The following is a 25,350-nucleotide window of genomic DNA, read 5'->3' as shown; positions in this document are numbered from 1 at the left end:
AAATGCACAATTTTTCTACTTTTGCCTCTGTTCACTGTCATAGTGAACTTTAAAGTCAACCAATCAATATGTGACAAAGTGAAGCCTTCAAGCTTTAATTCAAGGAACTTCCCAAAATGTTTAATTGACCTATTCAGGGATTTCAGTCATTTCCCCCTTTTTTTTATTTTTTTTTATTTAGAGGATACATATAGAATACAAATATAATAATAAATAAGTCTAGACTCCATGGACATCACCAAGTGCTCTGTTTCCTCGCTTAAGATCCTCTGCCAGGCCTTTACTGCAGCCACCTTTTATTGGTGCTTGTTTACAGGTTTTTATTGCTTCAGTAACTAAAAAGCATGTCGTACTGGGTTTGAGATAAGATGACTGACTTGGCAATGGAAACTCTTGGGTTGGTTTTGTAGTATGCACTGGGTCATTATCCATTTACTGAGAAGCGCCTTCCAATCACTTTTCCAACATTTGACAGAACCTGTGCAGACAGGATAGCCCTGTATACTTCACAATTCACCCTGCTGCTTCTATCGGCATGATCAGTAAACACCAATGGCACGGTTTTGGGGCCAGCCATGCATGTCTATGCCATAGCATTGTCTCCACTTAGCCTGACAGATGAAAAAAAAAAAAAAAAGCTTTTTAACACTTGCCTTGGGTTAAAATCTGCACACGCCCTGAACTGTTTTTTTTTTTCATCAGCTAATTTAGATAATGCTTCAAAATAACTGCCTGCAGACGTTCCAAGTGACAGGATGTGCTCTTTAGAAGGACTTTGGCTGAACCCCAGTCCTTGGTGTAAAAGTGGATATGACTGAAGCAGATATGACAGGATGTTAAAAATCTTTAGAGCTAACACTAAATTAATTGGTTTTGTGTTGTTTAATGAAATGTTAAATGGCAAATGGCCTATATTTTGTACAGCGCTTTACTAGTCCCTAAGGACCCCAAAGCGCTTTACACATCCAGTCATCCACCCACACATTCACACACTGGTGATGGCAAGCTACATTGTAGCTACAGCCACCCTGGGGCGCACTGACAGAGGCGAGGCTGCCGGACACTGGCGCCACCGGGCCCTCTGGTGGTCTTGCCCAAGGACACAACGACCGAGACTGTCCGAGCCGGGGCTCGAACCGGCAACCTTCCGATTACAAGGCAAACTGCCAACTCTTGAGCCACAATAATGAACTACGATCCCAGCTAAGATCCCACTGAACACAGACTTGATATTTACCACCGCTTTACATGGTTTATATGAAAATGTGATCCAGGCAAAAGAGCAAAGAATAAAACATGCAAAGATGTGGTTTGTTCAGCATTTTGTTGCATCACGCCTAGTTTACAGAGACAAGCAGGGCAGCGTCAAACAGTATCGGAGAGATCTGTGAAGCAAGTTACGTTTAGCCCTCGAGGTAATTTACTTTGCTTTTTTGTTTTTTCCAGTTGTGAGGAAGAAAACAACAGCGTGTGTGCTAAGAGAAACACATAACTTCCTATGATCAACAACCGAGCAGCAACAGAGATCACTGTAAGAAATTTCTCATTCTGGAAAAAAAGGATGAAAAGAGGTCTTCAAGTGTAGCCTGTGACATGTTAAATAGATGGTCAGCAGAAGCAAATACTAGTGTATAACTGATGTTGCTTAGCAACGGACAAAGCAGTCATTGTGTAACGGCACAAGATGACAAGCAGATGACTTGCTAAAGGCTACATATGTGTGACCCGGCACGGCTCCTTTTACAGTAACACTCTTGTTGACTTTTGTCTGAAGGGATTTCAGGCAGGTCTCACTCCAATCATATAGGTCTCAGAGGTTCCTTCAACGGTTTCTTTCTCTCATCCTCATCTCTTATCCTCGCTCAGTGTCATGTCCTAATTTTCATAGCTATAATTATCCCAATGTCAGATATGCTTAGAGTAGCAAAGAAACAAAAGGAAGGGTTAAAAAAAAAAGCTAAGATAGATTAAAAATAACAAACTAAGAGAAGAAGGGGCATTAAAGGCATTGTTGGTATCGTGACACAAAACTTCTCAGCAGCCAGCCAAGTATGCCATATGACATGCATGGTTAGTGGAGGGGCAGAAAGCGTGTGTGGAGTCATTTGTCTCTGTGACCCACCAAGCGCACAGATCAGCGACTACTTCCCAGCAGCAACAACTCCAGCTCATTTGTGCATTCCAGTGAAAACAACTGACAGCACTTTAGAGGGGAAAGTTGGTGACAGGATGACAACAGGCAGCAACAAACTCAGCATCATCAGTGGGAAGGCTCATGTCTAAAAGAAAGCCAAAATGCAGGTAACATATACAATCTGTGAAACATCAGATGGGGTGGTAACAACCAAGAGATGGCAACATCAGAATTTGCACTTTTTTCTTTAATGTAGTACCTTATTATGTAACATGTGCTTTATTTGACCAGCACTTGGAATTTGAGGGTCACCTTCTCACCAGCCAAAGGACGCAGATTAAAACAGCTTTAAACTTTTCTCCTGTAGTTTAGCATCAAGGAACATATGGCTTTAGTTTTAATGTACTTTTAGCGTTCCATCAGCTTTGTGCTTATGAGCCACCATACCTTCCGCTACTTAACCACTGACCTGGCAGGCAGCCAGAGAGAAGTAAACTATTTCTCCGAGTTGTCCCTGTTTTGTTTTCCTTTAAAATGTCTTAAATCTAAATTTGTCCAGCCATTAACTGCAATGTGAAAACATCAAATGAACTGTTTGGCACTCAGGCCAACTATCACACTTACAAAGCCAAAGTAAAAAGATAAGTGAAAGTAAAAAAGTAACAACAATTCTCCAGTTCCTACTCATCAGGATGTACCGGTACTCATCCGCCTTGTACTCACACAGACACACACGGGGGCAGGGCTGATACACACAGGTATGTTTATTGATTACTATCTTCACACTGTTCTAAAGCTCTTTCATAAGAACCCAGAATGTATGTAGCTCGGGTGGCTTATACAAGTAAACAGGAAAAATGTGTAAGCAAGTGAAGAAATAAGTCAGAGGAACAAAGGAGGGTAATGTGAAAGTGAAATTATTTGAATCTAAACGGTTAGACTACAAAAAAAATCAAACACGGACTACAATTATCTCCAACTGTGCAAATATTGTTTTGCATAGCTCAGTCCAGATGGGTACTTGTTGTGAACTAGTCAAAGAGTGAAAACTTGTTGAGACTTGATTTTCTCTCTGGTGTAATGAGGATCTCTGGAGGGTTTGCTGTGCTTATGCAGGATAAGCATGCAATGCACATTGCAGAGAAAAACAAAACAAAACAGAAAGCCTTGTAAATTAGGAACATTAAACTGAATCTGCAGTGTAGGTATGCACTTCTCACCTCCAGTGCGGCCAAGACCAACCTGCACTGCGGGGTGCAGGCTGCCCTCATTGTTGAGGAGATGAGGCAGGTGGTGGTAGATATTTGGCACCTGAAGAGGTTTCCTGTTTGCTAACTCCTTCAGGAGTTTCTGTGTCTCATCTGAAAACAAGCACAGAGAAACACATTAAGTGAAGCGCTCTTCCTCATTTTCATGAAACATTTAAGAGACATGACCCAACTGTTTACACACAGATCATGTAACAATGATATTCTTGATGGGAGATGGGAGTATGTCATCCCTTATTTTGATTGTCTTCGATAGCATATCTCTGCCATTACAATCACTTTAATGACTGAAAAAAAGCAACAGAAGCGTCATCTCTTCAGAATAAATGACTTTGATGTGGATTACTGACAAAGCTGCAAATTCTCCAAATATTGCCATCTTTAAATCTAGGTTAAAGACCTACTTGTATTTTATGGCATTCTTGGGTTCATAATCTGTTGACCATGTTGTTTTATTTTGTATTTAATCCATGGTTTTTTTGTAATCTTGTACGTTACTCACTTTTTATTCTTTTGTACAGCACCTTTGGACAGATTTTTTTCCATGTATAAATGTGTTTCAAGAACAAATTTCACTTACTTATTTAACTAAATAAAATAAGCAACATGATTGGATCTCTCTGTCTGACTGCTGTCTTTCACCCACCTAGATTTTAAACCCACCTGGTGGTTTTGAGAGATGAGTCTGTCTATCTGAAATTGATCAAGGAAAATTTCACAAATGAAGTACGTCTTAGAAAATGTACAGCCTGATCTCAGAATATTTCACATGTTGTACTCAGTTTCTATTTTAAGTCTGACGTTACTTTAGTCTAGCAGCTTTCTATCAGTGAGGAAATTAAATTTCCACTAACTTATGACAGGAAACCAACACATGCCCATGAATCTAAAGTCACTTGAGGTCGAAACTGATGCTAAGCCACTCCAACAAGCTGGTTTTGCTTGGGCGTGAAGTGGCACTAACGTAAATATTCAATATGTTCCCCATTTTTGTTCAGTTGCCAGAACAACACCAACCTGCTTAACACTAGTGGTGCTCAAGAAGAGCAGGAGTTTTGTTTTGTTTTTTTATTTCTGGGGTTGTTGTTTTTTTTTTTAGGAATCTAGCCTGAAGAGTGGAGACATTCAAAAGTCTAGAGCTAGACAAAGAAAGGTACTTTCCCACAGCACTGTCATAATAATCACACAAAACATCTAAAAGGGCAGGATATTTTAAGCTTAACGCAATAAGCAGAAGATGCAGAGCAGATAAAAGGTGACGCTTTATTGAAATTTTCCAGACTTTACACACAAACACTCGTACATCTGTTGCACGCAAATGACTGAAAGCTCAGCCGGATGTTGATGAGTAAAAACAGTTACTTCTGTTACCTGAGAAGTTTGTGAGGGCATCTTTGCTGCTGTTAGTTTCAGCAATGGCGCGTCTGAACTGCTCGAGAATGTTGTTGAGCTCCGACGAACGCTGCAGCGTCCTGTGCTCTGCCACACGAAGGCGCTCTTTCAAAGCGTGGAACTCCCGTTGGTACGCTATCAGCTTCTCTACATGAAGGGGAAAAAATTAGGAGACATTAGCAAGTGAGAATATACAGAAATGTAATGAATTTTTCACTGAATTAATCACAACTTGCTAACACAACTTCCACTCTTTGAAAACATCTGCACAGACAACATGCTAATGCTAAGCTAGGCAAGAACCTGCACTGATGTTAAAAATGAGTAAATGCCGACCCCAGGCATCAATTCCTATACCAAGGAGGTAAGCTTGTTAATAATAACTGAAAATATGTGCATAGTTACAGACATAAAACCTTTAAATTGACCAGCAAAGACAGATCTAATCTGATCATTTTCTGAATTGGTTTACCAAACAGGTTTAGAGGTCGGTGAATGTTTAAGTTTCAAGAGGAAGGAAAAGAGACACCACAAAAAAAAATAAAAACGAGAGCAAAAACAAAATCAGGAAAAAAATTGCTTGCTCCGATGGTGCAAGGACCTAAAGAACTTGCAAAAGAACCCAGCTTTCAAATCTGTGACCAACACATGATCACGCCATTACTGGAAATACCCCCATGCTTACTCATGAAGTTTAGAGGTAATTTACTGCGAAAAACTGAACAGAACTGTCTTTCTAATCATTCATCATGGGGCAGACTTTGAGTAGTGTGTGTAGGAGTTTGAAACAAGAAGCTGGAAAGAAAAAGGGAACAGCTGTAAGAAACATTCTTGATACAACACTGACAAAGCCTCAGAGTTTTAACCAGAATCTGTGTTCATGTGATCCATACCTCTGGTAAATTTCCGATTCACAAAGACATTTTACAGATGACGTATGTATGACATGATGTAATGTAGACTGACAGGTAATGCTCTTGGACTGTTGTGGTGATGACCCCTTGCTTTAACAGGAAACGGTCAGGACCTGTGTCTGAAAATCTAATTCTGGTTGACTGTCAGCAGGACAGTGTGTATTTCGAGGTTTACTGTTTTTACATTATATTTTATGGGGACTGTTCTGGTTTAGATAACATTGCCATCTGCTTTTTCAGAACTACCGGTAACAAAGGATTTGCATCAACATCTCTGAAAGTGATCGATCAGATCCCTTCTTGAGCCGCCCACAAACAGCACACAACAGTCCATTTGCTTTCAGAAAACAAATGAAGCTGAGTGGTGTGTAGGAAGACTTCCAAGTCCACCGCAAACTGCACTGAGACCACATTATACAGAAGTCACAGTGCAAAGCTTACTCTGCACCAGCTTGACTTTCAGGTTTCTCTCTAACTCAAATGCCTCCTATTGTGCAATCAGACTAAAGCACAGAGTTAACCAAGTTAGTCAGTCTGCGAACACCCTTAGTTGTCTGTTGGTTGGTTAAAATCTACATTTATGCCAATCATTGCAAGTCCTATAGTTTGGTATAAGCAGCAGTAAAGACTTTACTTTGTTTCAAAATTTATAAGATTAGAGAGAGGCTACAAAGAAAATATCTGGCGTGTGTGTGTACCGGTTTTTCCTTTCTTGGTGGGGACCAAAAATCTGAAATTGACTATATTTGTGCCTCACAGTGACCAAAATCCAGGTCCCCACAAGTTTGAAGGCATTTTTCAGACTCAAAATGTGGGTTATGGTTAGGCATTCATTTTTGATGGTTAGGGTAAGAGGCTAGGGAAAGCATTATGTCAAAGGATAGCAACACCCAACATGTTTGTGTGTGTGTGTGTGTGTGTGCGCGCGCGCGTGCGTGCGTGCGTCGGCTAGTCTCTGATCTTCTTCTTCTCATAGGTTTAGCGTGCCCTTTCAACAAAAAAGAAAACCCCTGCCTTTATCTTTCCCTTTCCATCGCTCTCTCTCTCACTGAGCTATTGTCCATCCACTCTGGCCTGGCTACTCTGTTGCACAGAACCATGTTGTTCCTCCTGAATGTTGATCTCTAAGACACACAGACAGATGCTGTCATTTGGTCCAATACTCCTGAATAGGGCAGCTTCAAACTAAAACAAGACTTTCATCTTCACATCAGTTCTTTGACTGGAGGACTCCAGGTCTGCTGAGGTGAAACCACACCTGTAATCCCACAGTGCAGACAAAAGATACACCAAATACCTCAGAAAGGGGGACAAGGTGTGGATAAGGTTTCTATTTAACTGGATTATTCATCCACAGTTGTATTAGGTGGTAAAACTATGGGTCTTTTTTTATTTGGAAGTACATTACCTAGTAGGTAACGCATATATACGCCAGACAGTTTTCACACAACCCTCTTGACATTTCATTACACATCTCATTACTGTTAAAGAAAATTTAGCCCCGGCTTCAAAAATGTTGCCTAATCTATAGAAAGGACTTTAATTTTTTTTCTGGTCAAATGGTCTACAGGGTTAATGGTTGACATACTTCACAGCCATGCTACAGAGCCTTTGGATGAAGGACGGGTGCACAAGATGCATTAAATAATTAGACCTACCTGGGGTCTGGAGTACAGCTATAAAATCTCATTATTCCTCTCTGCTCTCTAGCATCATGGGTAGTGGGGGTAGGGCTACGCTCTGCCTGAGAACTAAATAAGATCTCCTTTTTCTGTTTTCTTATTCCTGCCTCATGTTTTGATACAATTTTTTTCATATTTCAGTATCTTGTAATGGCCTTTCCTGTGAGATATCGTCTTGATTTGTCATCCTAGATTCCTTTGCTTGGTTTATATTATTTATTAATGAGAAATGCTGGATGAATCATAGGTGTATGTAAATTTGGCAACTACTCTTTAAAACTAACTCAATCAAGCCCTCACATTCACAGACAGACACACAAAAAGGACCCTGTGTTAAAATGAATTAAAAGAGAAAAGACAGTTCAGACTTCAAACTTCATGCCAAAACTGACAGCGCTGCAAATTTCTACAGCCATGCTCTGTGATGAGTTGTCCTCTTAAGCCCCAAGGGTCTTTCTGCTGGAAAATGATATGCATAAAATTGAGTATTTTTCAGCAATTACAAAGTGTGTAAACCATCTTGCTATCAAAGTAAAGCTAACACTTGTGAGACTTCATAAGACGTGTAAGCTTCACAGCAGGTGCCATTGTGTTAAAGTAACACAAAGTAAACTCAAGAAAACTACAAATGAACACATGGGCATTTACTGTGGAAAGACTGATGCTGCTGAAGTGAAACAGAGCAAAATTACAGAGGTTTTTTAATAATGTAGCTAGGCATTTTGCAATTTAACACCACCTGTGAAAGCTGAACTTTCTTAGGTAACAAGAAATAGCCTCTCTTTTTGGAGGCCAACATTATGCACAACAGTAGTCTAGTGAGTAATGCTTCAAGTATGTAAACAAGCAAATAAGGCAAAAATAATAATAATTTTGAGGCAGGACAGAATTCATGTTACGCTTTTTCAAATGTGAAGAGTTGGTCTCTTTTTGCTGTTGGTTCAATATGTTTTGGTTGGAGCGTGATGAAACCTCAGAGAGCAGCGGCATCGTTTGTCTGCGTGCATGCTGTTGAGCGAACAGGGGAATCGGTGCTTTGTGTTTACACCCATTTGTGCAATTTGTTTACCTGCTACTTTAATTGTTTATTTAGCTGTGTTTGGTGGACATAGAAATGGTTTTTGTGAGCTTTAAGCTGAAATTTTGACAACTATATTTAACCTCCTAAGACCCGAACTCTTACACGGCATGTATTTTTCATTTCTCTTTGATATTTCGGCTGATTGGGACCTGATAAATGTAAAAACAAAGAATTACCAGATTTTTTTAACCTAATTTTTGTTTCTAAGAAAAATGAGAGCCACATATGAGGATATTCGCTTAAAATTTTGATAGAACAGTAGCAGTATAATGTCCTCGTAAGTGGATATCAGGCCCTTGTAGAGCAAAATTGAGTATTTTGGTCTAAATAACCCAAAATGTGATGTCCACATATGTGGACGCCAGGTCCTAGGAGGTTAAATAACATCCCGTTAAACCACATGGGGTTTAAGAAGTTAAGTAAAGAAAATGTCAAGCAGCAAAAATGTTAAACTTTATTAATTTTTATTTTTAACCAAGAAAGAGGAACATACTGTTGGTTCTGTAGGAATAACTACAGTTTAATGAAGGAATATCAGTAGTTACATCAAGGTTGCAGTTTATTATATTTCTTTTTTAAAAAACCCTCAAAACTCTCTTTTGGAAACAATGTTTAGCAGCACTTAGCGAGTCACAGTCATGACATGATAATTGTTGAATTTATTGTGACAGTGCTGTTACTTATCTTGCCATCAGTAATTTAAGCATCTGACTAAATTCATGAGGAAGAGAGAGAACTCCTGCACATATCAGTTTAAGTGAGGGCAAGGATGATCTTAGTGCTAAGAAACACTTCATAAAAACCCATCCCTGAGCTCACTGCAGTGTTAAAGAGTTTTATCAGCCTGTCTATTAGCTCATCAAAAGCCCTCACAGTGATGCTGTCCTTGACCTGATTTTCCCTTGCTGATGTATGCTGCCAACAGCGAATTCAGGAGTGCTGATGAGGAGACTGTCCAGTTTATGTCCACACCAGTACGAGAACTGCAGTGCATTATATGTAGATGCACCTGTTAAAGCATATTTTTACTGTGAAAGGCACAGCAGCCCAGTTCAGCACTTAATAACAGCAATCATGTATAAACTGGTGCCATCACCAGTGTGTGAATGTGTGTGTGAATGGGTGGATGACTGGATATGTAAAGCGCTTTGGGGTCCTTAGGGACTAGTAAAGCGCTATATAAATACAGGCCATTTACCATTTATAAAGGAATAATCAAGAAATCCATACACAGGATAAACTCTGTGCTGATAAAAGGAGCTTTGGAAAACTGTGGAAACTGACTCTGCGAAATACTGAAAGGCTTGTCGTGAATCATTCTGCTCAAAACAAGCTCAGCTAGAGGATGATACAACAGCTGTTAAGAGGAAATTGTGTTTAAAGGGTAATTTAACACAGTTACACATGTGTGTGCAGTTAGACCCCCCCCCCCCCCACACACACACACACACACATACACACACACATCACAATATCCCACTATAGTAATGGTTTGGATTTATTTTCTGCAGTTTAGGGATATAACCCTTTCCAATGAAATGGAAAAAGAAATATGGTTGTGGACCAAAAGTACAAAAGCAGCTTCCCTGCTACTAATGTTCAAAACGAAACCATTTTTATATACAAAATCACAACCTTTACCCGACACGTCAGTTCCTGAGATTGGATAACACTGACAGCTCCCTAGCACAAAGACTGTGATGACAGATTGTGTCGAGGTGCAAATAGCACAGCTAATAGTTAGATGCATGTATTGCTAGCAAGTAGGCGAAATGGGCTGCCTTCAACATGCTCTATCTAGTCACCTTCCTGGTCTAAACATTGAGTGCTGCCAGTATTGTGAACATGTCTGGCCTTGTCCAAAGTTGTTAAAACGGATCCATCCATCAACCGTTTTCATTGGAACTGCTTCCTAAAAAACAAAAATTCCCTTGAAAGTATAGCCCTTATTAAGTTACATGCAATACAAAATGGTGAATAACCAGTATAGCATTAGTATACAAGTGCCATACCAACCACAGAGCAGCGTACAATTATAGGCTATCCACATATGCCACAAAACCAAGGGCAGCATCCCACAGGCCATTCAGTCTCTACACAGTTGCTAATTTACCTTAAAAGCACTTTAGCTTTCATTCATATTTTGCTATACAACCAACAACCATAACAAACTGAAGAGTCTTTGGGAAAAGCATGTCTACTTGCATTATGCATGTATGAAGCCCCTGCAGTGGTGCACCTGTCAGCCATGTGGTTCTATACTGCAGCTGCTGTGTGCAAGACAAAGGACTTAGCCAGATCTGAACAGTGATGTGGTGGGACTCACCAGACACCCCACGACACAATATTATCACAATACTTTACTCATAATACCATAATACTGCAATTTTTAACGTTTAGCGGTTCGGTGAGTTTTGCAATAACAATTACTGTAATTTATTACTTTTTATTCAACTTCAAATTATCCTTCTAAAATTTAAACTGTCAACAACCGTTTTATCCAATAAGATAACATTAGCCCACTTAAGTTGTTCATAAATTCTGAAGTTGTAGTGGAAAACTAAACTGTCAAGCACGACAAAGATTGTCACTAAAACCTGGCATGATTGTTGCCATCAGTAACTGAATATGGTCAAATTGTAAATTACACGCAGTCTATGTCTGATAATACAGCAGTGTGATAAATCGTCAAAGCAAACTTAACGGCTCTCCTTCTACATGACAAATACGCATGTCAACAGGATCAAAAGATGATTTGTGTACAAACAAATGAATACCCAAATCAATCTGGTGACCGAGTGTTTTTGTGTTGATTATACATAGTTACTTACATAGTTACCTACATTAGGCTAAAACATAGCAGCATAAGATGCCTGGCATACTCTCAGGGGAGGAAACCTGACATCTGGTGATTTGCACAAGTTCAAGATATGAGCCACTGATGGCAAAGAATTTGCTCACGAGTGTAGGAAACAAGCCATGTACTAATACTAAAATGTTAGTTTGAGGACTTGGGGACAATACAGAAAGCACATTTTTAAACACTTAATACAGTACTTCTGTCAATCCCATTGAAATAAAGTTAAAACTCGACACTTAAATCTCATTTTGATTGCTTTAATTCAAATCCACTGAGGCAGATGCCATGAGAGGCAACATTACAAAATTTTGTGGCTTTGCTTAAACGCGATCCGAATGTTGGCACAACTTATGAGTATTTAGGTTTTGACCACATTCATATTAGGCATGATATGTGGGTTGCTGGTCTGCTCTGTTTTTATATATACCAGGGTAATAACAGATCAAACAGATGTTACTTTCAAGTGACACTAGTTAACACCAGTTAAAACATCTTTGGGTTAAACAGTTTGTGCACATCCACACACACACACAGCCACACAAAAAATACTTGGCACACAAACACAAAGTTGTAGTATAGATTTTTTGCAGTATTTTTCTGACAAGAATTGCAAGTCAAGCCTTGAGTAGGCAAGTGATACTACCTGAGCAGTTTTCAAATGTTAGAAGACAAAAAGAAGGCACAGCTCTAATCCTTTTGGTGTGTGTGTTTTTTTAATACCACAGCCCATTTCACTTCACTAAAATGAAGGATTAAAAGAAAAAAAAAGTTGTAGGGAATTAGTATCTGAAAAAGCCAGACAAATGTTTGCCCCCTTGGCAACTTTCCCACCCATATTTTCAATTCTGCTTCCTCGCCATGGCCTCATAGTTGCTCCTGACCTCCACCCACTATTCTCCCTCCATTGTGCTAAAAGTCATGACAAACTCTGGCAGCCGGTCGTTTCTCTTAATGGAAGATCGTGCTGTCTGACAGCGTTGAACTCAGAGCACAGCCTTACTCGGCTCACTTCCACTCCTCTGCCTCCTCTTGGCTGCTGTAAGGCCACGTTCAGCCAAGGCTAGCGCTCTTTTTTGGAAACTCCACTTTCAGAGTCGTGTCCAATCAATTTTTTAATGATATCCATTGGGACTTGAAGCTTCGAGTCAATTAAAAGCTTTTTGGGGGGCTGAAAGAATATGTTGATATACAGATTAGTTGACTAACATAAAACACTCTGCTGTCTAATCAATTCATTTTTCAAGCAAATGTTTACTGGAACCTCTTCTCAAATGTTATTAAGATTCAGTGCTACAGTCGACATGACAATAAACTGAACGAGCTTGGCACTGCAAAAGATTTAGTCTGAAAACACCGCCTTTGGCAACGGTAAATGATAGTGTATTTTATATTATAATGCATCTGATAAAGTAGTCTGACCAGTAATCAGTGGACTACAGGGTGAAGTGGAAAGATATCAAGATGACTGTAGCAAACACTGCAGTCGTGCTTGTGAGTCGTGCTTTCAGGGTGAGCTCAACGCTTAAATTACGTGTATGTTATAGTTAAGGACAATCGGGGATTTGCAATATCTAAAAAATAAAATGCTATGTACTAGGGCTGGGCCATATTATACCGTTCACGATAATACCGGTATAATGTTAGGCAACGATAGGAAAATGAAATATCGCGATAGAATGGGAGTAAAACGCGCATGCGCAGTGCCTTTGTTTTCATACGCACATGGCCGGTCGTTGAGTGAAACAGATGAACCAGAATTGGTTTGTAAAAATGGTGCAACTTCAGTGAAGTGGAACTGGTTTGGTGTTTGTCCATCAGATACACAACAAAGCACATTTTTTTGCAGAACATGCAAGCGGCCATCGTTATTGTCGTATTTGTCGGACTAAGATGCTCTTAAATCTGGGAGTAATCTGGGTCCTAAGCTCCGTATGCTTCATGTCAAACAACACTGCAGCATCACTTAGAGTTAAAAACTGTCTAAATTCTTTCATCTTTAATAAAACGATCAGCATTGCTGCTTTACCAGGTGTAACTATAAAGTTTAACTTCCAGGCATCCATGAAAACAAAAGTTATTACATTTAACGGAGTTAGAAGTTAGCAGGAAGCTAGCGGAAGTTAGCTCGCTAGTTTCGCTAGTTACCTAAGCATGATATAGCATGTTCTGACTGAGAGATTTCTGAAAAAATTCAAATGTACAGCTCTGCTATCACTTCCAACATAAATGAAGACAGGAAACTAAACAGCAGTGACGTTTGTAGGGTTACTGAAGTTGGGCTAGCTGGTATATAATGATGTGCTACGTGATCGCTAGCGACACAGCTATGTTAGCATAACATAAGCAGTGAAGCTGGAGGACGAACACTAACACTTTTCCACTTCTAAAAGTTAATGTGAAGGTTCTTCATGGTTAGAGACAAATGCAATCGCATGGCAGGATGCTGTAAACGGACCAAACTTCAGTCAGGAGAACAACTGAGATAATCCATCCACAATACGAGGTTAGTTATTAATATACTGCAACAACATGGGAATAGAGCAGCTGCAGAGAATTCAACATTAATGAATCAATGTTACAGAAGTGGAGGAAGCAAGAAGAATGAGTTTAATAAAGTTTGATTTATCTGACTGCTTTGTTTCGCTTATTGTGCCTTATAATCCTGTGCACCTTATGGTCCGAAAAATGTGTACTGCACACTGCAGTTTAATGTTGCAAAGCACCTCTTTTTAACTTCAGTGGATATTATACATGGTTATGCTCAGGATATGTCAGCCCATTTCTACTGGAAATGCCTTTTGGTTAAACTTTCAGCAAGGAATTTGCATTTGCACTGTTACATTTTTATAAAGCTTTAATGTACATAAAAACCAGCTTCTTGTTTAAGTGAAAATAAATGGAAGGTTGTCTTTTTGCACTAGTAATGTTGTGGAGTTGTATTTTGTCTCGCATCAATTATATCGTCGGTTATATCGTTATCGCAAATTTTCAAATATATATCGTGATAAATATTTTTGGCCATATCGCCCTGCTCTACTATGTACCTCAGAAATATAAAGGCCTGTTTTGTGATCTTGAAAGTTAGTTGTAGGCTCAACCCCCCCCAAGAAACACTCAACTTTCCACAAAAAAAAGCATCTTACTGTTTCTCTGCTATGTCAGCACTATCTGCCTTTTCTCTCCACAATAAGAGCCCACCTCAGGCTTTTCTATTCCCTCTTTTAAGATTTAGTCTTTATACTCTTCTTCCTTCCAGGCTACTTTTGTCTGGCAGACAGCCCTACCTCACAAAGTCCAAAAGCCAAAAAGCAAACACACACAATTGCACACACAGCCAGATATCACAAAGAAGAACCAAAATGTGCAAGCCGTATCTTCTCCCAATCAAACTAATAAACTACATCGCTAGCCCACCTTATAGAATCTGCCTGCTTTTTTCTCCTTTAGCACAAGCTATTTTTGTCCCATTGTGTTTGGACTGATGCAATGATGGAAGAAGTCATGCCTTTAAACAATGAGGAGGGGAGGGGAATGCACTCAGGGAAGGCAAGAAGGAAGTGACATTTCCATAACTAAAGGGTGTTTTGTGCGTGACACTGAAGATTGACCGAATCTGCTGAAACTATAAGCACAGAACTGGCACTATCCTAGTCTCAAAATAACGGACTACGTCCTAAACAACTGTATGAAACACTGAGTGCTTTTAAAACATCTGCAACACATAATTTTTGTAACTTCAACTGTGTAAAAGCAGCCAAGACACTCAACTTCCTTCAAAGAGAACAACACTGATCAGATGGTTCTGAAAGATGGCTTTTAAAGTTCCTCATGTGATGTCTTAACACAAGGAGACTGCTGTCACATACTACAAGAATGAATAATAGGAATGAAATGCAAGACAAAGTTATAAAGACTATAAAAATCACTTGTTTTTTTCCCTCCATAGATATTCCAAGCAGAATTAATTAAATCATTTACAGAGATCAGTAGGATTTTAATTTTCCTTTCTTCCAACAGTATTTAAAACTGCATTAAACTATATAAACACCCTAAATGTAAAGTTTTTGAATACAAAGGCCCCTTGATTTGACTATGCCTGAAGGAAAAAAAATACTAAATGGAAAAAAATGTTTAAAGCAACATGTGGGGGCAATCACAATGATGGTATCATATCTAAGGTTCATGACAAACAAGGTTGTTATTAATGTGTGTGAACTTTGCTGTGGATGGAAAGGAAATGATATATATTTGCAAAGCCCTACCCATTTATGATAACAAACGACAATGACATGCTCATTGTGAGGAAATACACAGAAATGTGGATACGCATTTCTTCTTTGACACAAAAAGAGAGGACCTCACCATACTGTTTGAGCAACTCAAAGCTCACCTATATTATTCGCCTTTATCTAGCTTGTTCTTGTTGTTTTGATCTACTTGAGATATAACCAAAAAGATAGTAGAGAGCAGCTTCTCACTAGGGAAAGAAGGAGACTGACAGAGAAGTACACATTCTGGAGAGTCATTCACCGTAGAGTGTTTGGACAGCTGACTGGCACAGTGCTCATTCACAGCAGTCAAGTGACCAGCAACAGAACAGGCTATCAGAAGCAAAGGTTAATGCAAAACAAAAAGAGGGAAAAAAAAAACAACTGATAGGTAATCTTTCTACTCCAATAAAGAAATTGCTCTTTGAGCTACAAATATTTATCTATACAACCCAGTCCACTGAAAAACACTTACCGGTACTTAAAGAGGTTTTGAACATTTACATTTTTAAAATTATTCACTGCCTGAGTTCATGTTCAACACTAGAAGTGCTCACATTGGCCAGAGTTAAGAGTAAAAGCCATTTATTCCCACAGTAAGAAATAATATGATATAAAAAATATGATTAAAAACAGAAAAGCAATCTGTGCTAAAGCATCACGTGTTAAGATAAGAAAAAGGACAGAGACCATGAGCCAGTGAAACACAAGATAAAATACCTAAAGACACGTGTAAAAGCCACACACTAATCAGGAGAATTAATACTATGAAATGCACTATAGGAACAGATCTGATAAATATTATACAGCCTGAGTGATTAGATCACTTTCTAAAAATAAAAAATCTAAGTGTACATGTAAGTGCTATATAGCTTTTAATTACAATTTATTTTTATTAATTCTAACTAAATAGCTTTTATCTGTCCCACTCCCACAGTTTGGTGTTTTTAACAATAGATAGAACACGAGAGACAGATGCACACAAACAACAAAGTCACGGCTAATTTTCTTTAAAATATGCATTTTTTCCCCCCTATTTCAGGATCATGTTATTGCGCTGTAGCTTAGCATATGCAGACATAAACAAAACTTCAACACAAAGACGGCATTTAGGAAAGGAATGCTCCAAATAATAAAAGCACAATCACATTAAAGGCCAATTTGCCAACAAAGCATAAAGAAGAGCTTGTTTCATATACAAAACTGCAAGCAAACACACAAACCCCAGGCCACCACGGCACAAATAAAGCTTAAAAACCAACATCCGTTTACATGCACGTCTATTAGCTGGCAATCTTGTTTTTCCCAGCCTTTGTTGGCACATTCCTGGCATCTTCCTGCAACCATAGATGAGTGGACTTGTGTGAATTGTATTTGACACTGTGCATGAGAGGTCTTGCACATACACACTCGTGCTCGTGCATGTGACAAACAAAAACAGGGAGCCACTCAGAAGAAGAAGAAAAAAAAGCACAGAGGTCAAATGCTCCACAGGGATCCTTTAAGCTCTAGCATGTTGAGATCTTTCAGCTCAAAGCATTTTTCTTTAAATAGCAGCATTACTGCATCTGTCTGTGTAGCCCTCGTCTACAAAGATGTTTTCACACTAAGAAAGTCACAAGCGCTGTAATAAAACTGACAACAGCGGAGTTCAGGTCAGTTTCAGGATCCTTGTTTTGAGCATAGAGCTTTAACTGCCGCTGCGAAGGCCGAGCTGAATACAATAAAATGGTAAATGGCCTGTATTTATATAGCGCTTTACTAGTCCCTAAGGACCCCAAAGCGCTTTACATATCCAGTCATCCACCCATTCACACACACTGGTGATGGTAAGCTACATTGTAGCCACAGCCACCCTGGGGCGCACTGACAGAGGCGAGGCTGCCGGACACTGGCGCCACCGGGCCCTCTGACCACCACCAGTAGGCAACGGGTGAAGTGTCTCGCCCAAGGACACAACGACCGAGACTGTCCAAGCCAGGGCTCGAACCGGCAACCTTCCGATTACAAGGCGAACTCCCAACTCTTGAGCCACGATCGCCCTTAAGTTAATGGTTTGTGTTTTAAGTGACACCAGTTCTTCTCCTTCTAGGACAAGATCAAATCTATGTTATAATAACTCCATACTGAGCAATGTTTGGATTTCATTACCACAAGACTCTAGGAAAAACAGAACTATCAGCTCAACTTGCCAGACAGGTCACATTTTCATATCTGTATTTTTCTGTTTCATTACAGACGTTGACTGTATATTAAGACTTTAATGTGTGAAACAGGAACAATCACCGGAAATAACTTTGCTGAGCTTTTTTTTCTTGTTCTAATTGTATGTCTACAATTAGGGAGTGATTTTATTGTGAGTAACACAAAAGTCAAATTCCTTGCAGGTATTTACAAGCTTCACAAATAAAGCCCAGTGTGAACACTTAGTTGTGGCAATAACAGTATAAAAAATGTCAGATTTGAGTGTTGCTGCAAGGAAGCTACAAATTCTAAAGCACACCTGGCTCGCAACCAAATACTCAATTACCACAATTTCAGTGTTACAACTGAAGACTATTGGCAGCAATCACAGATTTACCAGGTTCAAAATAGTTATTTGGGATTTTAATTATTTATATAGCACCAAATCACAGCAACGGTCATCTCAAATCGCTTTTCATTGTACAGTAAAAATCCTGGAATAACAAATAAAAAGTGAAACTCCAACAATCAGACAAACACCTAAATGTACGCAGTTGGTGATAATGGGAAGGGAAAATGTCATTTTAACTAAAACTATTTTTAACTATCTAAAATAAATCTGTGTATTTTTCTGTTATTTTAGCCAATTGAGAAGCAAAAAATTTATTTTAAGTTTGAACAAATTAAACCGCCCACCCCAGGCTACATTTATTTACAGTCAACCTTTGTCTTCCTGAGTTACGCCGTTGTATAATGTCCAGATACGTATTCATACAGGGTATGATTATGTCAAATTGAAGGTGACCTTTTGGGATAAAAAGTTGTGACTTCATTATTTTATTCTGTCAAAGCACAAATATTCAATCACTTCATCCATGCATACAAGACTATTTCTGCCAAGTTTGAGGAAATATCCTCACAGAGCAGCTGAGTTATTGTGTTCACAGGGATGAGATGTGGAGATGGTTTGTGGACAAGTGTGAAGTCAAATTTAAAATAACAAATTGTCTCATACACTTGCTACTGGATAACCATGGTTGGACACATGCACTGTATTTTTAATGGCAACCTTAATGGTTTATAATTTGTACAGGTGAGCACATCATCTACATTGTGAGCCACAATTAAACAGTACATGTTAAGGATTTATATAAAGACCAGGAGCCAGTATTATAATTTTGTTGGCTTGTGACAACTGTCAAATTGAACAGACTGACCTGCCATAGCTTTATCCCATACAGACTTACTAACTGTATCAACAGGTGCAACATTTATGGTGGCATCATCTCATAACCTCTACCCCCCCATACGCCCACTTTCATATAATCACCAGTCTGAGCCTGCTCCATTTAAAAGAAAACATTTCATCAAGCTGATACGATCTGCAGTAATCACAACCTGAATCCCTGGTTTGAAATTTATATACGGGCTGCAATTATTTACACCCTGCTGGTAACAAGACCAAGGCCCATATTCCTGCCCACACCACACTGGAAAGTAAGCACTCAGCCATAAGCTGTGTACTGTAACACAGCCACACTTGTGTAATAAGCTCAGGCACAGATGCCTGACATGTAATGCTCAGATGAGAGTCATTAAAAGACGTGTATGCAGAAACCTAATGTTAGTGAATGGCGTAGTTATCTAGAGGTTTTGCCTGGCAGGGGCAAACTAGATTATCCCTAAGTTAGTGAGGATGGCTGGAAACAGCACTTTGGGTATGATTAACTGGGACAGGAGATGGGGCACAATAAAGCTTAAAACAAAAGAACTCCATCCATTTATTATAGCAATAACACGGGTTATTACGCATTACCACGTTGAAACCAGTTCCACGGGATGGGTGACTTCACCTGCTGTGTCTTAAGACATGCTGCTTGCTGGTCATGCTTCAGCTTTCTGCCTGCCAGCTTGTTAACCAGGCCTCGTCTAGAGACCGTCGATCCTTCTGACATTTTTTTATACGGGGTGGGGGGGATAACCGAGATGACATAAATGTCCAACTTACCTTTGCCATTCTGCCACGCTGTATACCAAGAGAGACTAAGGAAAGACGTGAAGAAGATAAGTGCAGTGGCCACAGTTCCATTTCTGAGCCTCATCTCATTTCAGCGATGCCTCTCCTCGGCTGAGTGTCGGGGACCCCGGAGCTGCCACTGCCTCCCTCCCTCCGTCTCTCTCTCTCTCTCTGGCTTCAGGATGTGGAGACGGGCGTAGGCACGGGCATAGGGTGCTTCAACCCGTAAAAACGCTCCGCTTAACGGGGAGGGTGAACACCGAGTTCTCCGCACGGAAACAAGGGCGCTGCTGTAGCCCTGTCGGAGCGTCTTCTCTTTTCGTTGTTCGCGGGACTAAAAAAAACATACGTGCTAACCTAGCCTATCGGTTATCAGTCGGCTGCTTTGTTTGTGAGACAATATAGCTTACATTGTGGGTTTAAAAAGAACGAACTAGTTGCCAATACAATCCATAGTGTTTTCAAAGCCAGCCGTTAAGCTACAAGTTACAAGTAGATGTCATCTCAACAGTGTGACTACTGATCGTCCGGGATAGGCTGGTGGGTCGCTGACGGTGTCCTAAAGGCTACGCCTCGAATCACGTTGATTTCGCTTTAACGGAGAGCAGGGTTAAAACATACACAAATAAACACGGTAGAGTGCGGCTAACTCACTGAGCCTCTTCCACAAAACAACCAAGTTTTAACCGTCACTGCTAGTCGACCCGCATACTGCGACAGAACGTCTGTTAGCTACTTAGCTGACGAGCTAACACGAAGTTGAAACCACCCGGGTAAACTAAAGCCAAGCGGACAGGGGGCTCATTCTGCGCTGACTGTCGCGGAGGAGTTCTACGGCACACCTCAATTAACACAACCCCTAAAATTAACCAAGCGCAAATGATTTTTTTTTTTACATGTTATATAAATAAACCAGTCTACCTTGGGTGCTTTTTTAGGGAAATTAACGTGCCCCATACGGTAGTATATGCAAACTGGGCTTCCGGTAAGAACCTTCAAAATAAAGCACTCACTCGACTCACTGTTGTGGTCGACAACAGTGGTGCAACTCACGACGGGACGAGCATGCAGTCATTCCAGGCGTTTGAAAGGACTGGTATTTTCATATCTTTGTTTAAAGCTATCATTGCTGCACCTGGAAAAAAAATCTGTTAAATTCTCACTCCAACTTTAACACAATCATTTTTAAGTTTCAAACCCCCCACTGTAGATGAAACCTAAAACATAAAATAAACCAGCATTATTGACGTGGGAATTGTTGTGAAATTACTAGAAAACTCTATAATGTCAAACTTGTGCTTTTTCCACCAACCGGCTATTTTTTCCCCCCAACACGCATTAAGTGCACCATCTAGTGCCCAAAACTTTAGCTTGTATTTGTATGCAACCTCAGCTGGCACCCTCTCAACGCAGAACATAATGCAAGCAAATAATAAGACTTAAACTACAAGAAGCATATTCATATTCGAATATGAAATTTAAAAGGGTTTAACTGTGCAAAAAGTAGCTGCCCAATGTTTTTTGAAACAAGTTGCTGTCAAATTCAAAATGAGTTGGTTTTTTTCATGCAGCAGTAAAATATCTCAATTTAAACATTAGATTTGTTTTCTATGTTCTGTTGTTAATAACACAATCACCATATTTGTTTAAAAATGAAAATGACAGGTTTAGGAGTGTGAATCAGTTAATACTAACAATAGACAACAAATTTATATTTACTTTAAATAATATGCACAATATTAATTTTATTTCTTTAAAGAAAACGCATCTTAGTGTGAACCCAAGATGCAATCAACAAACAATCTATGTTTCATACAAACTGCATTCACAGATGTGAGGAGTTTAAGTCATTTATTGACTATAAATACATTCACGCATCAAACACAAGTAACTGATCTTGTGTGACAAACAAAGATATGAAAGAAGAGAAAATGTAGGCATGAAGAACAACCCCTGCCTTACAGATGAATTGAAACAGGATTTTAAACAAGATGTAAAACATTCTTTGCACATTCTGCTTTGTGAATTTGCGAACACCTTACTGGAGTGATATCTGTGGGGCAGATAGCATTTGTGAGGGATATTCTCAGAAAGGAGTAGCTTTAAAGTAGTCCTCCAGCGGAATGAGCGTTGTACCCCCGACCCAGTCTTGCAGCCAGATCTGAATCAACTCCAGCTTCATGAAGAACCACTTGTGTCCCACTGGCCACTTTGCCATAACAGGATGCCTTTGAAACATTGTGCAAAATATCAGGATACATGTCACGCATGCCAAATGGTGTTTCCCTAAGGAAAATACATCTTCTACATCAGGGGTGCCCAATCCCGGTCCTCGAGAGCTACCGTCCTGCAGCTTTTAGATGCATCCTTGTTCCCACACACCTGAATCACATGAATGGCTTGTTATCAGGCCTTTGCCAAACATGATGGCATGCTGAAGAGATCAAACCATTTGATTCAGCTGTGTCGGAGTAGGGATGCATCTAAAAGCTGCAGGATAGTAGCTCTCGAGGACCGGGATTGGGCACCCCTGTTCTACATGCTCTGTTACCTTGAGAACACTGCCTCCTTCGCAAACGCAAGCTCCTCCGGGGCCACCTCGATCATCTTGCCCGTGAGCGTGAGTCGAGCACATCTGGGATCCTCTGGATCGTACACCATTTGCCTTAAAAAGAACACACACACACACACACACACACACACAGGAGAGCATTCAACATTGCAAGACACACAGCTGTATGTAGTGTTTCAGAAAGCTACAGCAGTGATTTAGCTGAGGTTAGACCAAACAAGCAAACTGTCCCAAAATCCCCAAGATTACTGTGTCAACTAGTTTGTGGAAACTGTTTGAAGCTCAAAACATCTTCTTTCAGCAGCTCTCTTTAAGGGTTGCCACTCTATACCTCTCCATCCTCCTCTGCATGTCCTGCTTCACTACATCCATGATCTTTCTCTTGAAGTAATTAGGGCATATTTTTAAGAAAGCTTCTTTCATATCTAAAACTGTTATTTCACTTTGTGTTTTATTAAATGAGCAATAATGTCAATTTTATTTCTACAGCACATTTAAAAGCGACAAGGTTGACCAACATGCTTTACAAATGCAAACGAGACAAAAACTGCGATCAATAAAATAAATACAATAAAATAACTCATAAAAAAAAACAAATACAATAAAATGTGACTAAAAACAAACTGACAGAAGCAACAACACAAGAATACCTAATGAGACTCAAAGTTAACTGAAATTAACAGCCAAGGTAAAAATGTGAGCTTTAATATGGGACTTTAAAGACTGCATAGACTGTGCAGTACGATTATCAAGTGCCAGTCTAGAGGCTGTGAGTGAAAAAAGGCCAATCCCCTCTGTGTCTAAATCAACACCTAAGAGCATCTGGCTAGAGAATCTCAATAATCAGATAGATGGGTGTTTTTCCCCCCCACAGAACAACATTTAGATTACCTGCAGAATTCCCCCTCAGCCTCTGAGAAGGTGAGAGAAGCATAGGGGTTGCTTTTCAGGTCTGCCACAGTGTTGTCCATTGGAGTCACATAAAAATAGATGACTCCAGTGCTGTTGTCCAGTGGTCCATCACTCACTGAGAAGATGTTTCCAAAAGGAAGACCTTTGATCTGTACACACACACATAAAAAAATGTGCTATATTTTTACAGTATATAGAAACTTATATTTTTATGCATTTATAAAGACATAGGTTTTAAGCAACACAGATCCTTTGTGCTTGTTTTAAGTAAGTAAATTTTAGCGCATAAAACCAATAAAATTACACTAAAATGAAATAAACGTGATCCTAAAAAATGTAATGAAGTTTTTACATGAAATATCCCAATGACAACCAATCAGTTCCAGAAATCAGCAGTTTCCAAAAGCTTAACAGAACAGCTATGCCTTCAGCTTTGATATTTGAGATCACTCGGAAGAGTTTTTAGTGCAACAGCAAATTCATGAGCTCCATTTTAAAATAACAAACAGATGGAGCTCGTTTGTTGAGATGGGAGAAGCTCGAGAAGGACACCCATCCATGCAGAGCTTCACCCATTAGACTGAAGCTATTTCTCAGTTAAATTCACATTACATACGCAGGGTGTATCCCAAGGGCACTTCGGGCTGATCTCAGTTCTGGTCTTGCGTAAGGAGATTTTTTTAAGGCTATTTTCAGTACTTGTCACTCGGTGTGATTTCCTGCATATGCGTTTGATTTTCACTGGTGAATTTTCTTCAAATCTTCATCAGTGTATTTAAAAAGCTGATCGTGTTTCGTGTAAAATCAAAGGGTCCACGCACAAAGGTAGAGGGGTATCTTTTTCATAATATGGTGAGAACATGGGCGTGTTCCTCAGCTTGTCCCATTACGCTTAAATGCGCAAAGAAATCCTGAACCGGGACCACTATCCCCTCTGTGTGCGTTACCTTTTCTTGAGTGGAAATGGTGGCCAGGTACCCCCAGTCACTGTAATGAGATATGTATCTGGCAGTCTTTGCTGTGTCTTGGTGCGGGGGAGGAGTGCTGCTGGCGGACTTCTTCACCTTCTCTAACCGATATGAAAACAGGCGAGAGGAAAGCTGTGCGGCACTGTCGCCCTCGGGCTTGACCAGCTCTCCGGTCTCCACGCTGTCTCCGAGGACGTTGGAGGACGGATACGCCTGCTTCCACAGCCCCGCACTGTCCACCAGCAGCGCCGGGGCGACCTCCTCCGACAAGTCTCCGTCCTCCACCACATCGTTGGAGGACACCACCCAGGACACGGAGCTCCTGAGGGTGTAGCTCTCACACAGACACAGGATGTTGGCAAACAGCGCCAAAGGAAAGTAAGAAGGCCTCATATTACTGAGCTGGGAGAATGGCCGTCCTCCTCCACTCTCTCTCTATCTCGTGTTTACAAACTCACGTGTGTGCTTTCATAACACGGGGATACTTTGCCACAGAGAGCAATTTCCACAGCGACCCCTGCTGATTCACCATAAGGCAATTTTACAATCAACGCTCAGCAGAAGGGACTGCAGAGAAGACGCTCCGTGTGCTAAATAACCGAGTAACTACTGCATACTATATGTTTGTGTTTAACTGTAGTGATATCACTCATGTGTGGCCTGTCATTCCCACAGAGACTGTGTAAAAGTCATATAAGGATCATGCAGCACAACCTTTATTTATACAGTATCTTATAAGGACACATAGCAAAAAAAATATGATTAAAAGCAATAATAATGACAATTTGTTAGTAAAAGAAGACAATAAACTGTTTATAATAATAATAATAATATGTAGATGGTGTTTTTGTTCTTCTCACAACAAATGACAAATATTATAAGATTTGCCATAAGCTTGTTATTTCCTGTTCCTGCTGTGCATCCATTATTGTATATGAGTCACTTTTTCCACCAAAGTATAAGCAGCTGGCTAAAAAATAAAAGGCTTAAGTAGTACATTCATTGGTCCCAATACTTATAGTCAAACTCAATAGCTCATACATTAAACAGTTTCTGCCCTACAGATCCATGTTTTCTGGTATGTGTTCATCACTGAAA

General features: G+C 39.9%; 2 protein-coding genes across 2 annotated transcripts in view; both read right to left on the bottom strand.

The window, feature by feature from the left end:
- mgat4a (alpha-1,3-mannosyl-glycoprotein 4-beta-N-acetylglucosaminyltransferase A) overlaps window positions 1-20,780 on the bottom strand; it is a 30,922-nt gene extending 10,142 nt beyond the window's left edge. Inside the window, exons 1-3 of the mRNA XM_080902362.1 lie at window positions 19,792-20,780; window positions 4,774-4,941; window positions 3,355-3,495 (exon numbers count right to left, since the gene is read on the bottom strand). Coding sequence (XP_080758488.1) covers window positions 3,355-3,495; window positions 4,774-4,941; window positions 19,792-19,885 — 403 coding nt within the window. The 5' untranslated portion in view covers window positions 19,886-20,780. The remainder of the gene's footprint in view (window positions 1-3,354; window positions 3,496-4,773; window positions 4,942-19,791) is intronic.
- Window positions 20,781-21,640: 860 nt separating this feature from the next.
- On the bottom strand, window positions 21,641-24,926 carry creg2 (cellular repressor of E1A-stimulated genes 2). Its single transcript, XM_080903332.1, has 4 exons — window positions 24,232-24,926; window positions 23,264-23,433; window positions 22,352-22,465; window positions 21,641-22,028 (listed from the first exon to the last, which is right to left on the bottom strand). The coding sequence occupies exons 1-4, from the start codon at window positions 24,643-24,645 to the stop codon at window positions 21,887-21,889; spliced, it is 840 nt and encodes a 279-aa protein (XP_080759458.1). The 5' UTR covers window positions 24,646-24,926; the 3' UTR covers window positions 21,641-21,886.
- Between the last annotated feature and the right edge of the window lie 424 nt (window positions 24,927-25,350).

This window comes from Rhamphochromis sp. 'chilingali' (assembly GCF_963969265.1).
Source record: "Rhamphochromis sp. 'chilingali' genome assembly, chromosome: 14".
Lineage (NCBI taxonomy): Eukaryota > Metazoa > Chordata > Actinopteri > Cichliformes > Cichlidae > Rhamphochromis > Rhamphochromis sp. 'chilingali'.
The sequence above is the reverse complement of the archived record's forward strand: the minus strand, read 5'-3'. Positions and strand labels throughout refer to the sequence as shown.

What these genes read in the sequence shown, in the direction of transcription:
- creg2 (XM_080903332.1), bottom strand. Translation starts at nt 24,645, where the DNA reads ATGAGGCCTTCTTACTTTCCTTTGGCGCTGTTTGCCAACATCCTGTGT. An exon ending in CCATTTCCACTCAAGAAAAG is followed by an intron (nt 23,434 to 24,231) that starts GTAACGCACACA and finishes GTGTGTGTACAG; the next exon opens with ATCAAAGGTCTTCCTTTTGG. An exon ending in GCTGAGGGGGAATTCTGCAG is followed by an intron (nt 22,466 to 23,263) that starts GTAATCTAAATG and finishes GTTCTTTTTAAG; the next exon opens with GCAAATGGTGTACGATCCAG.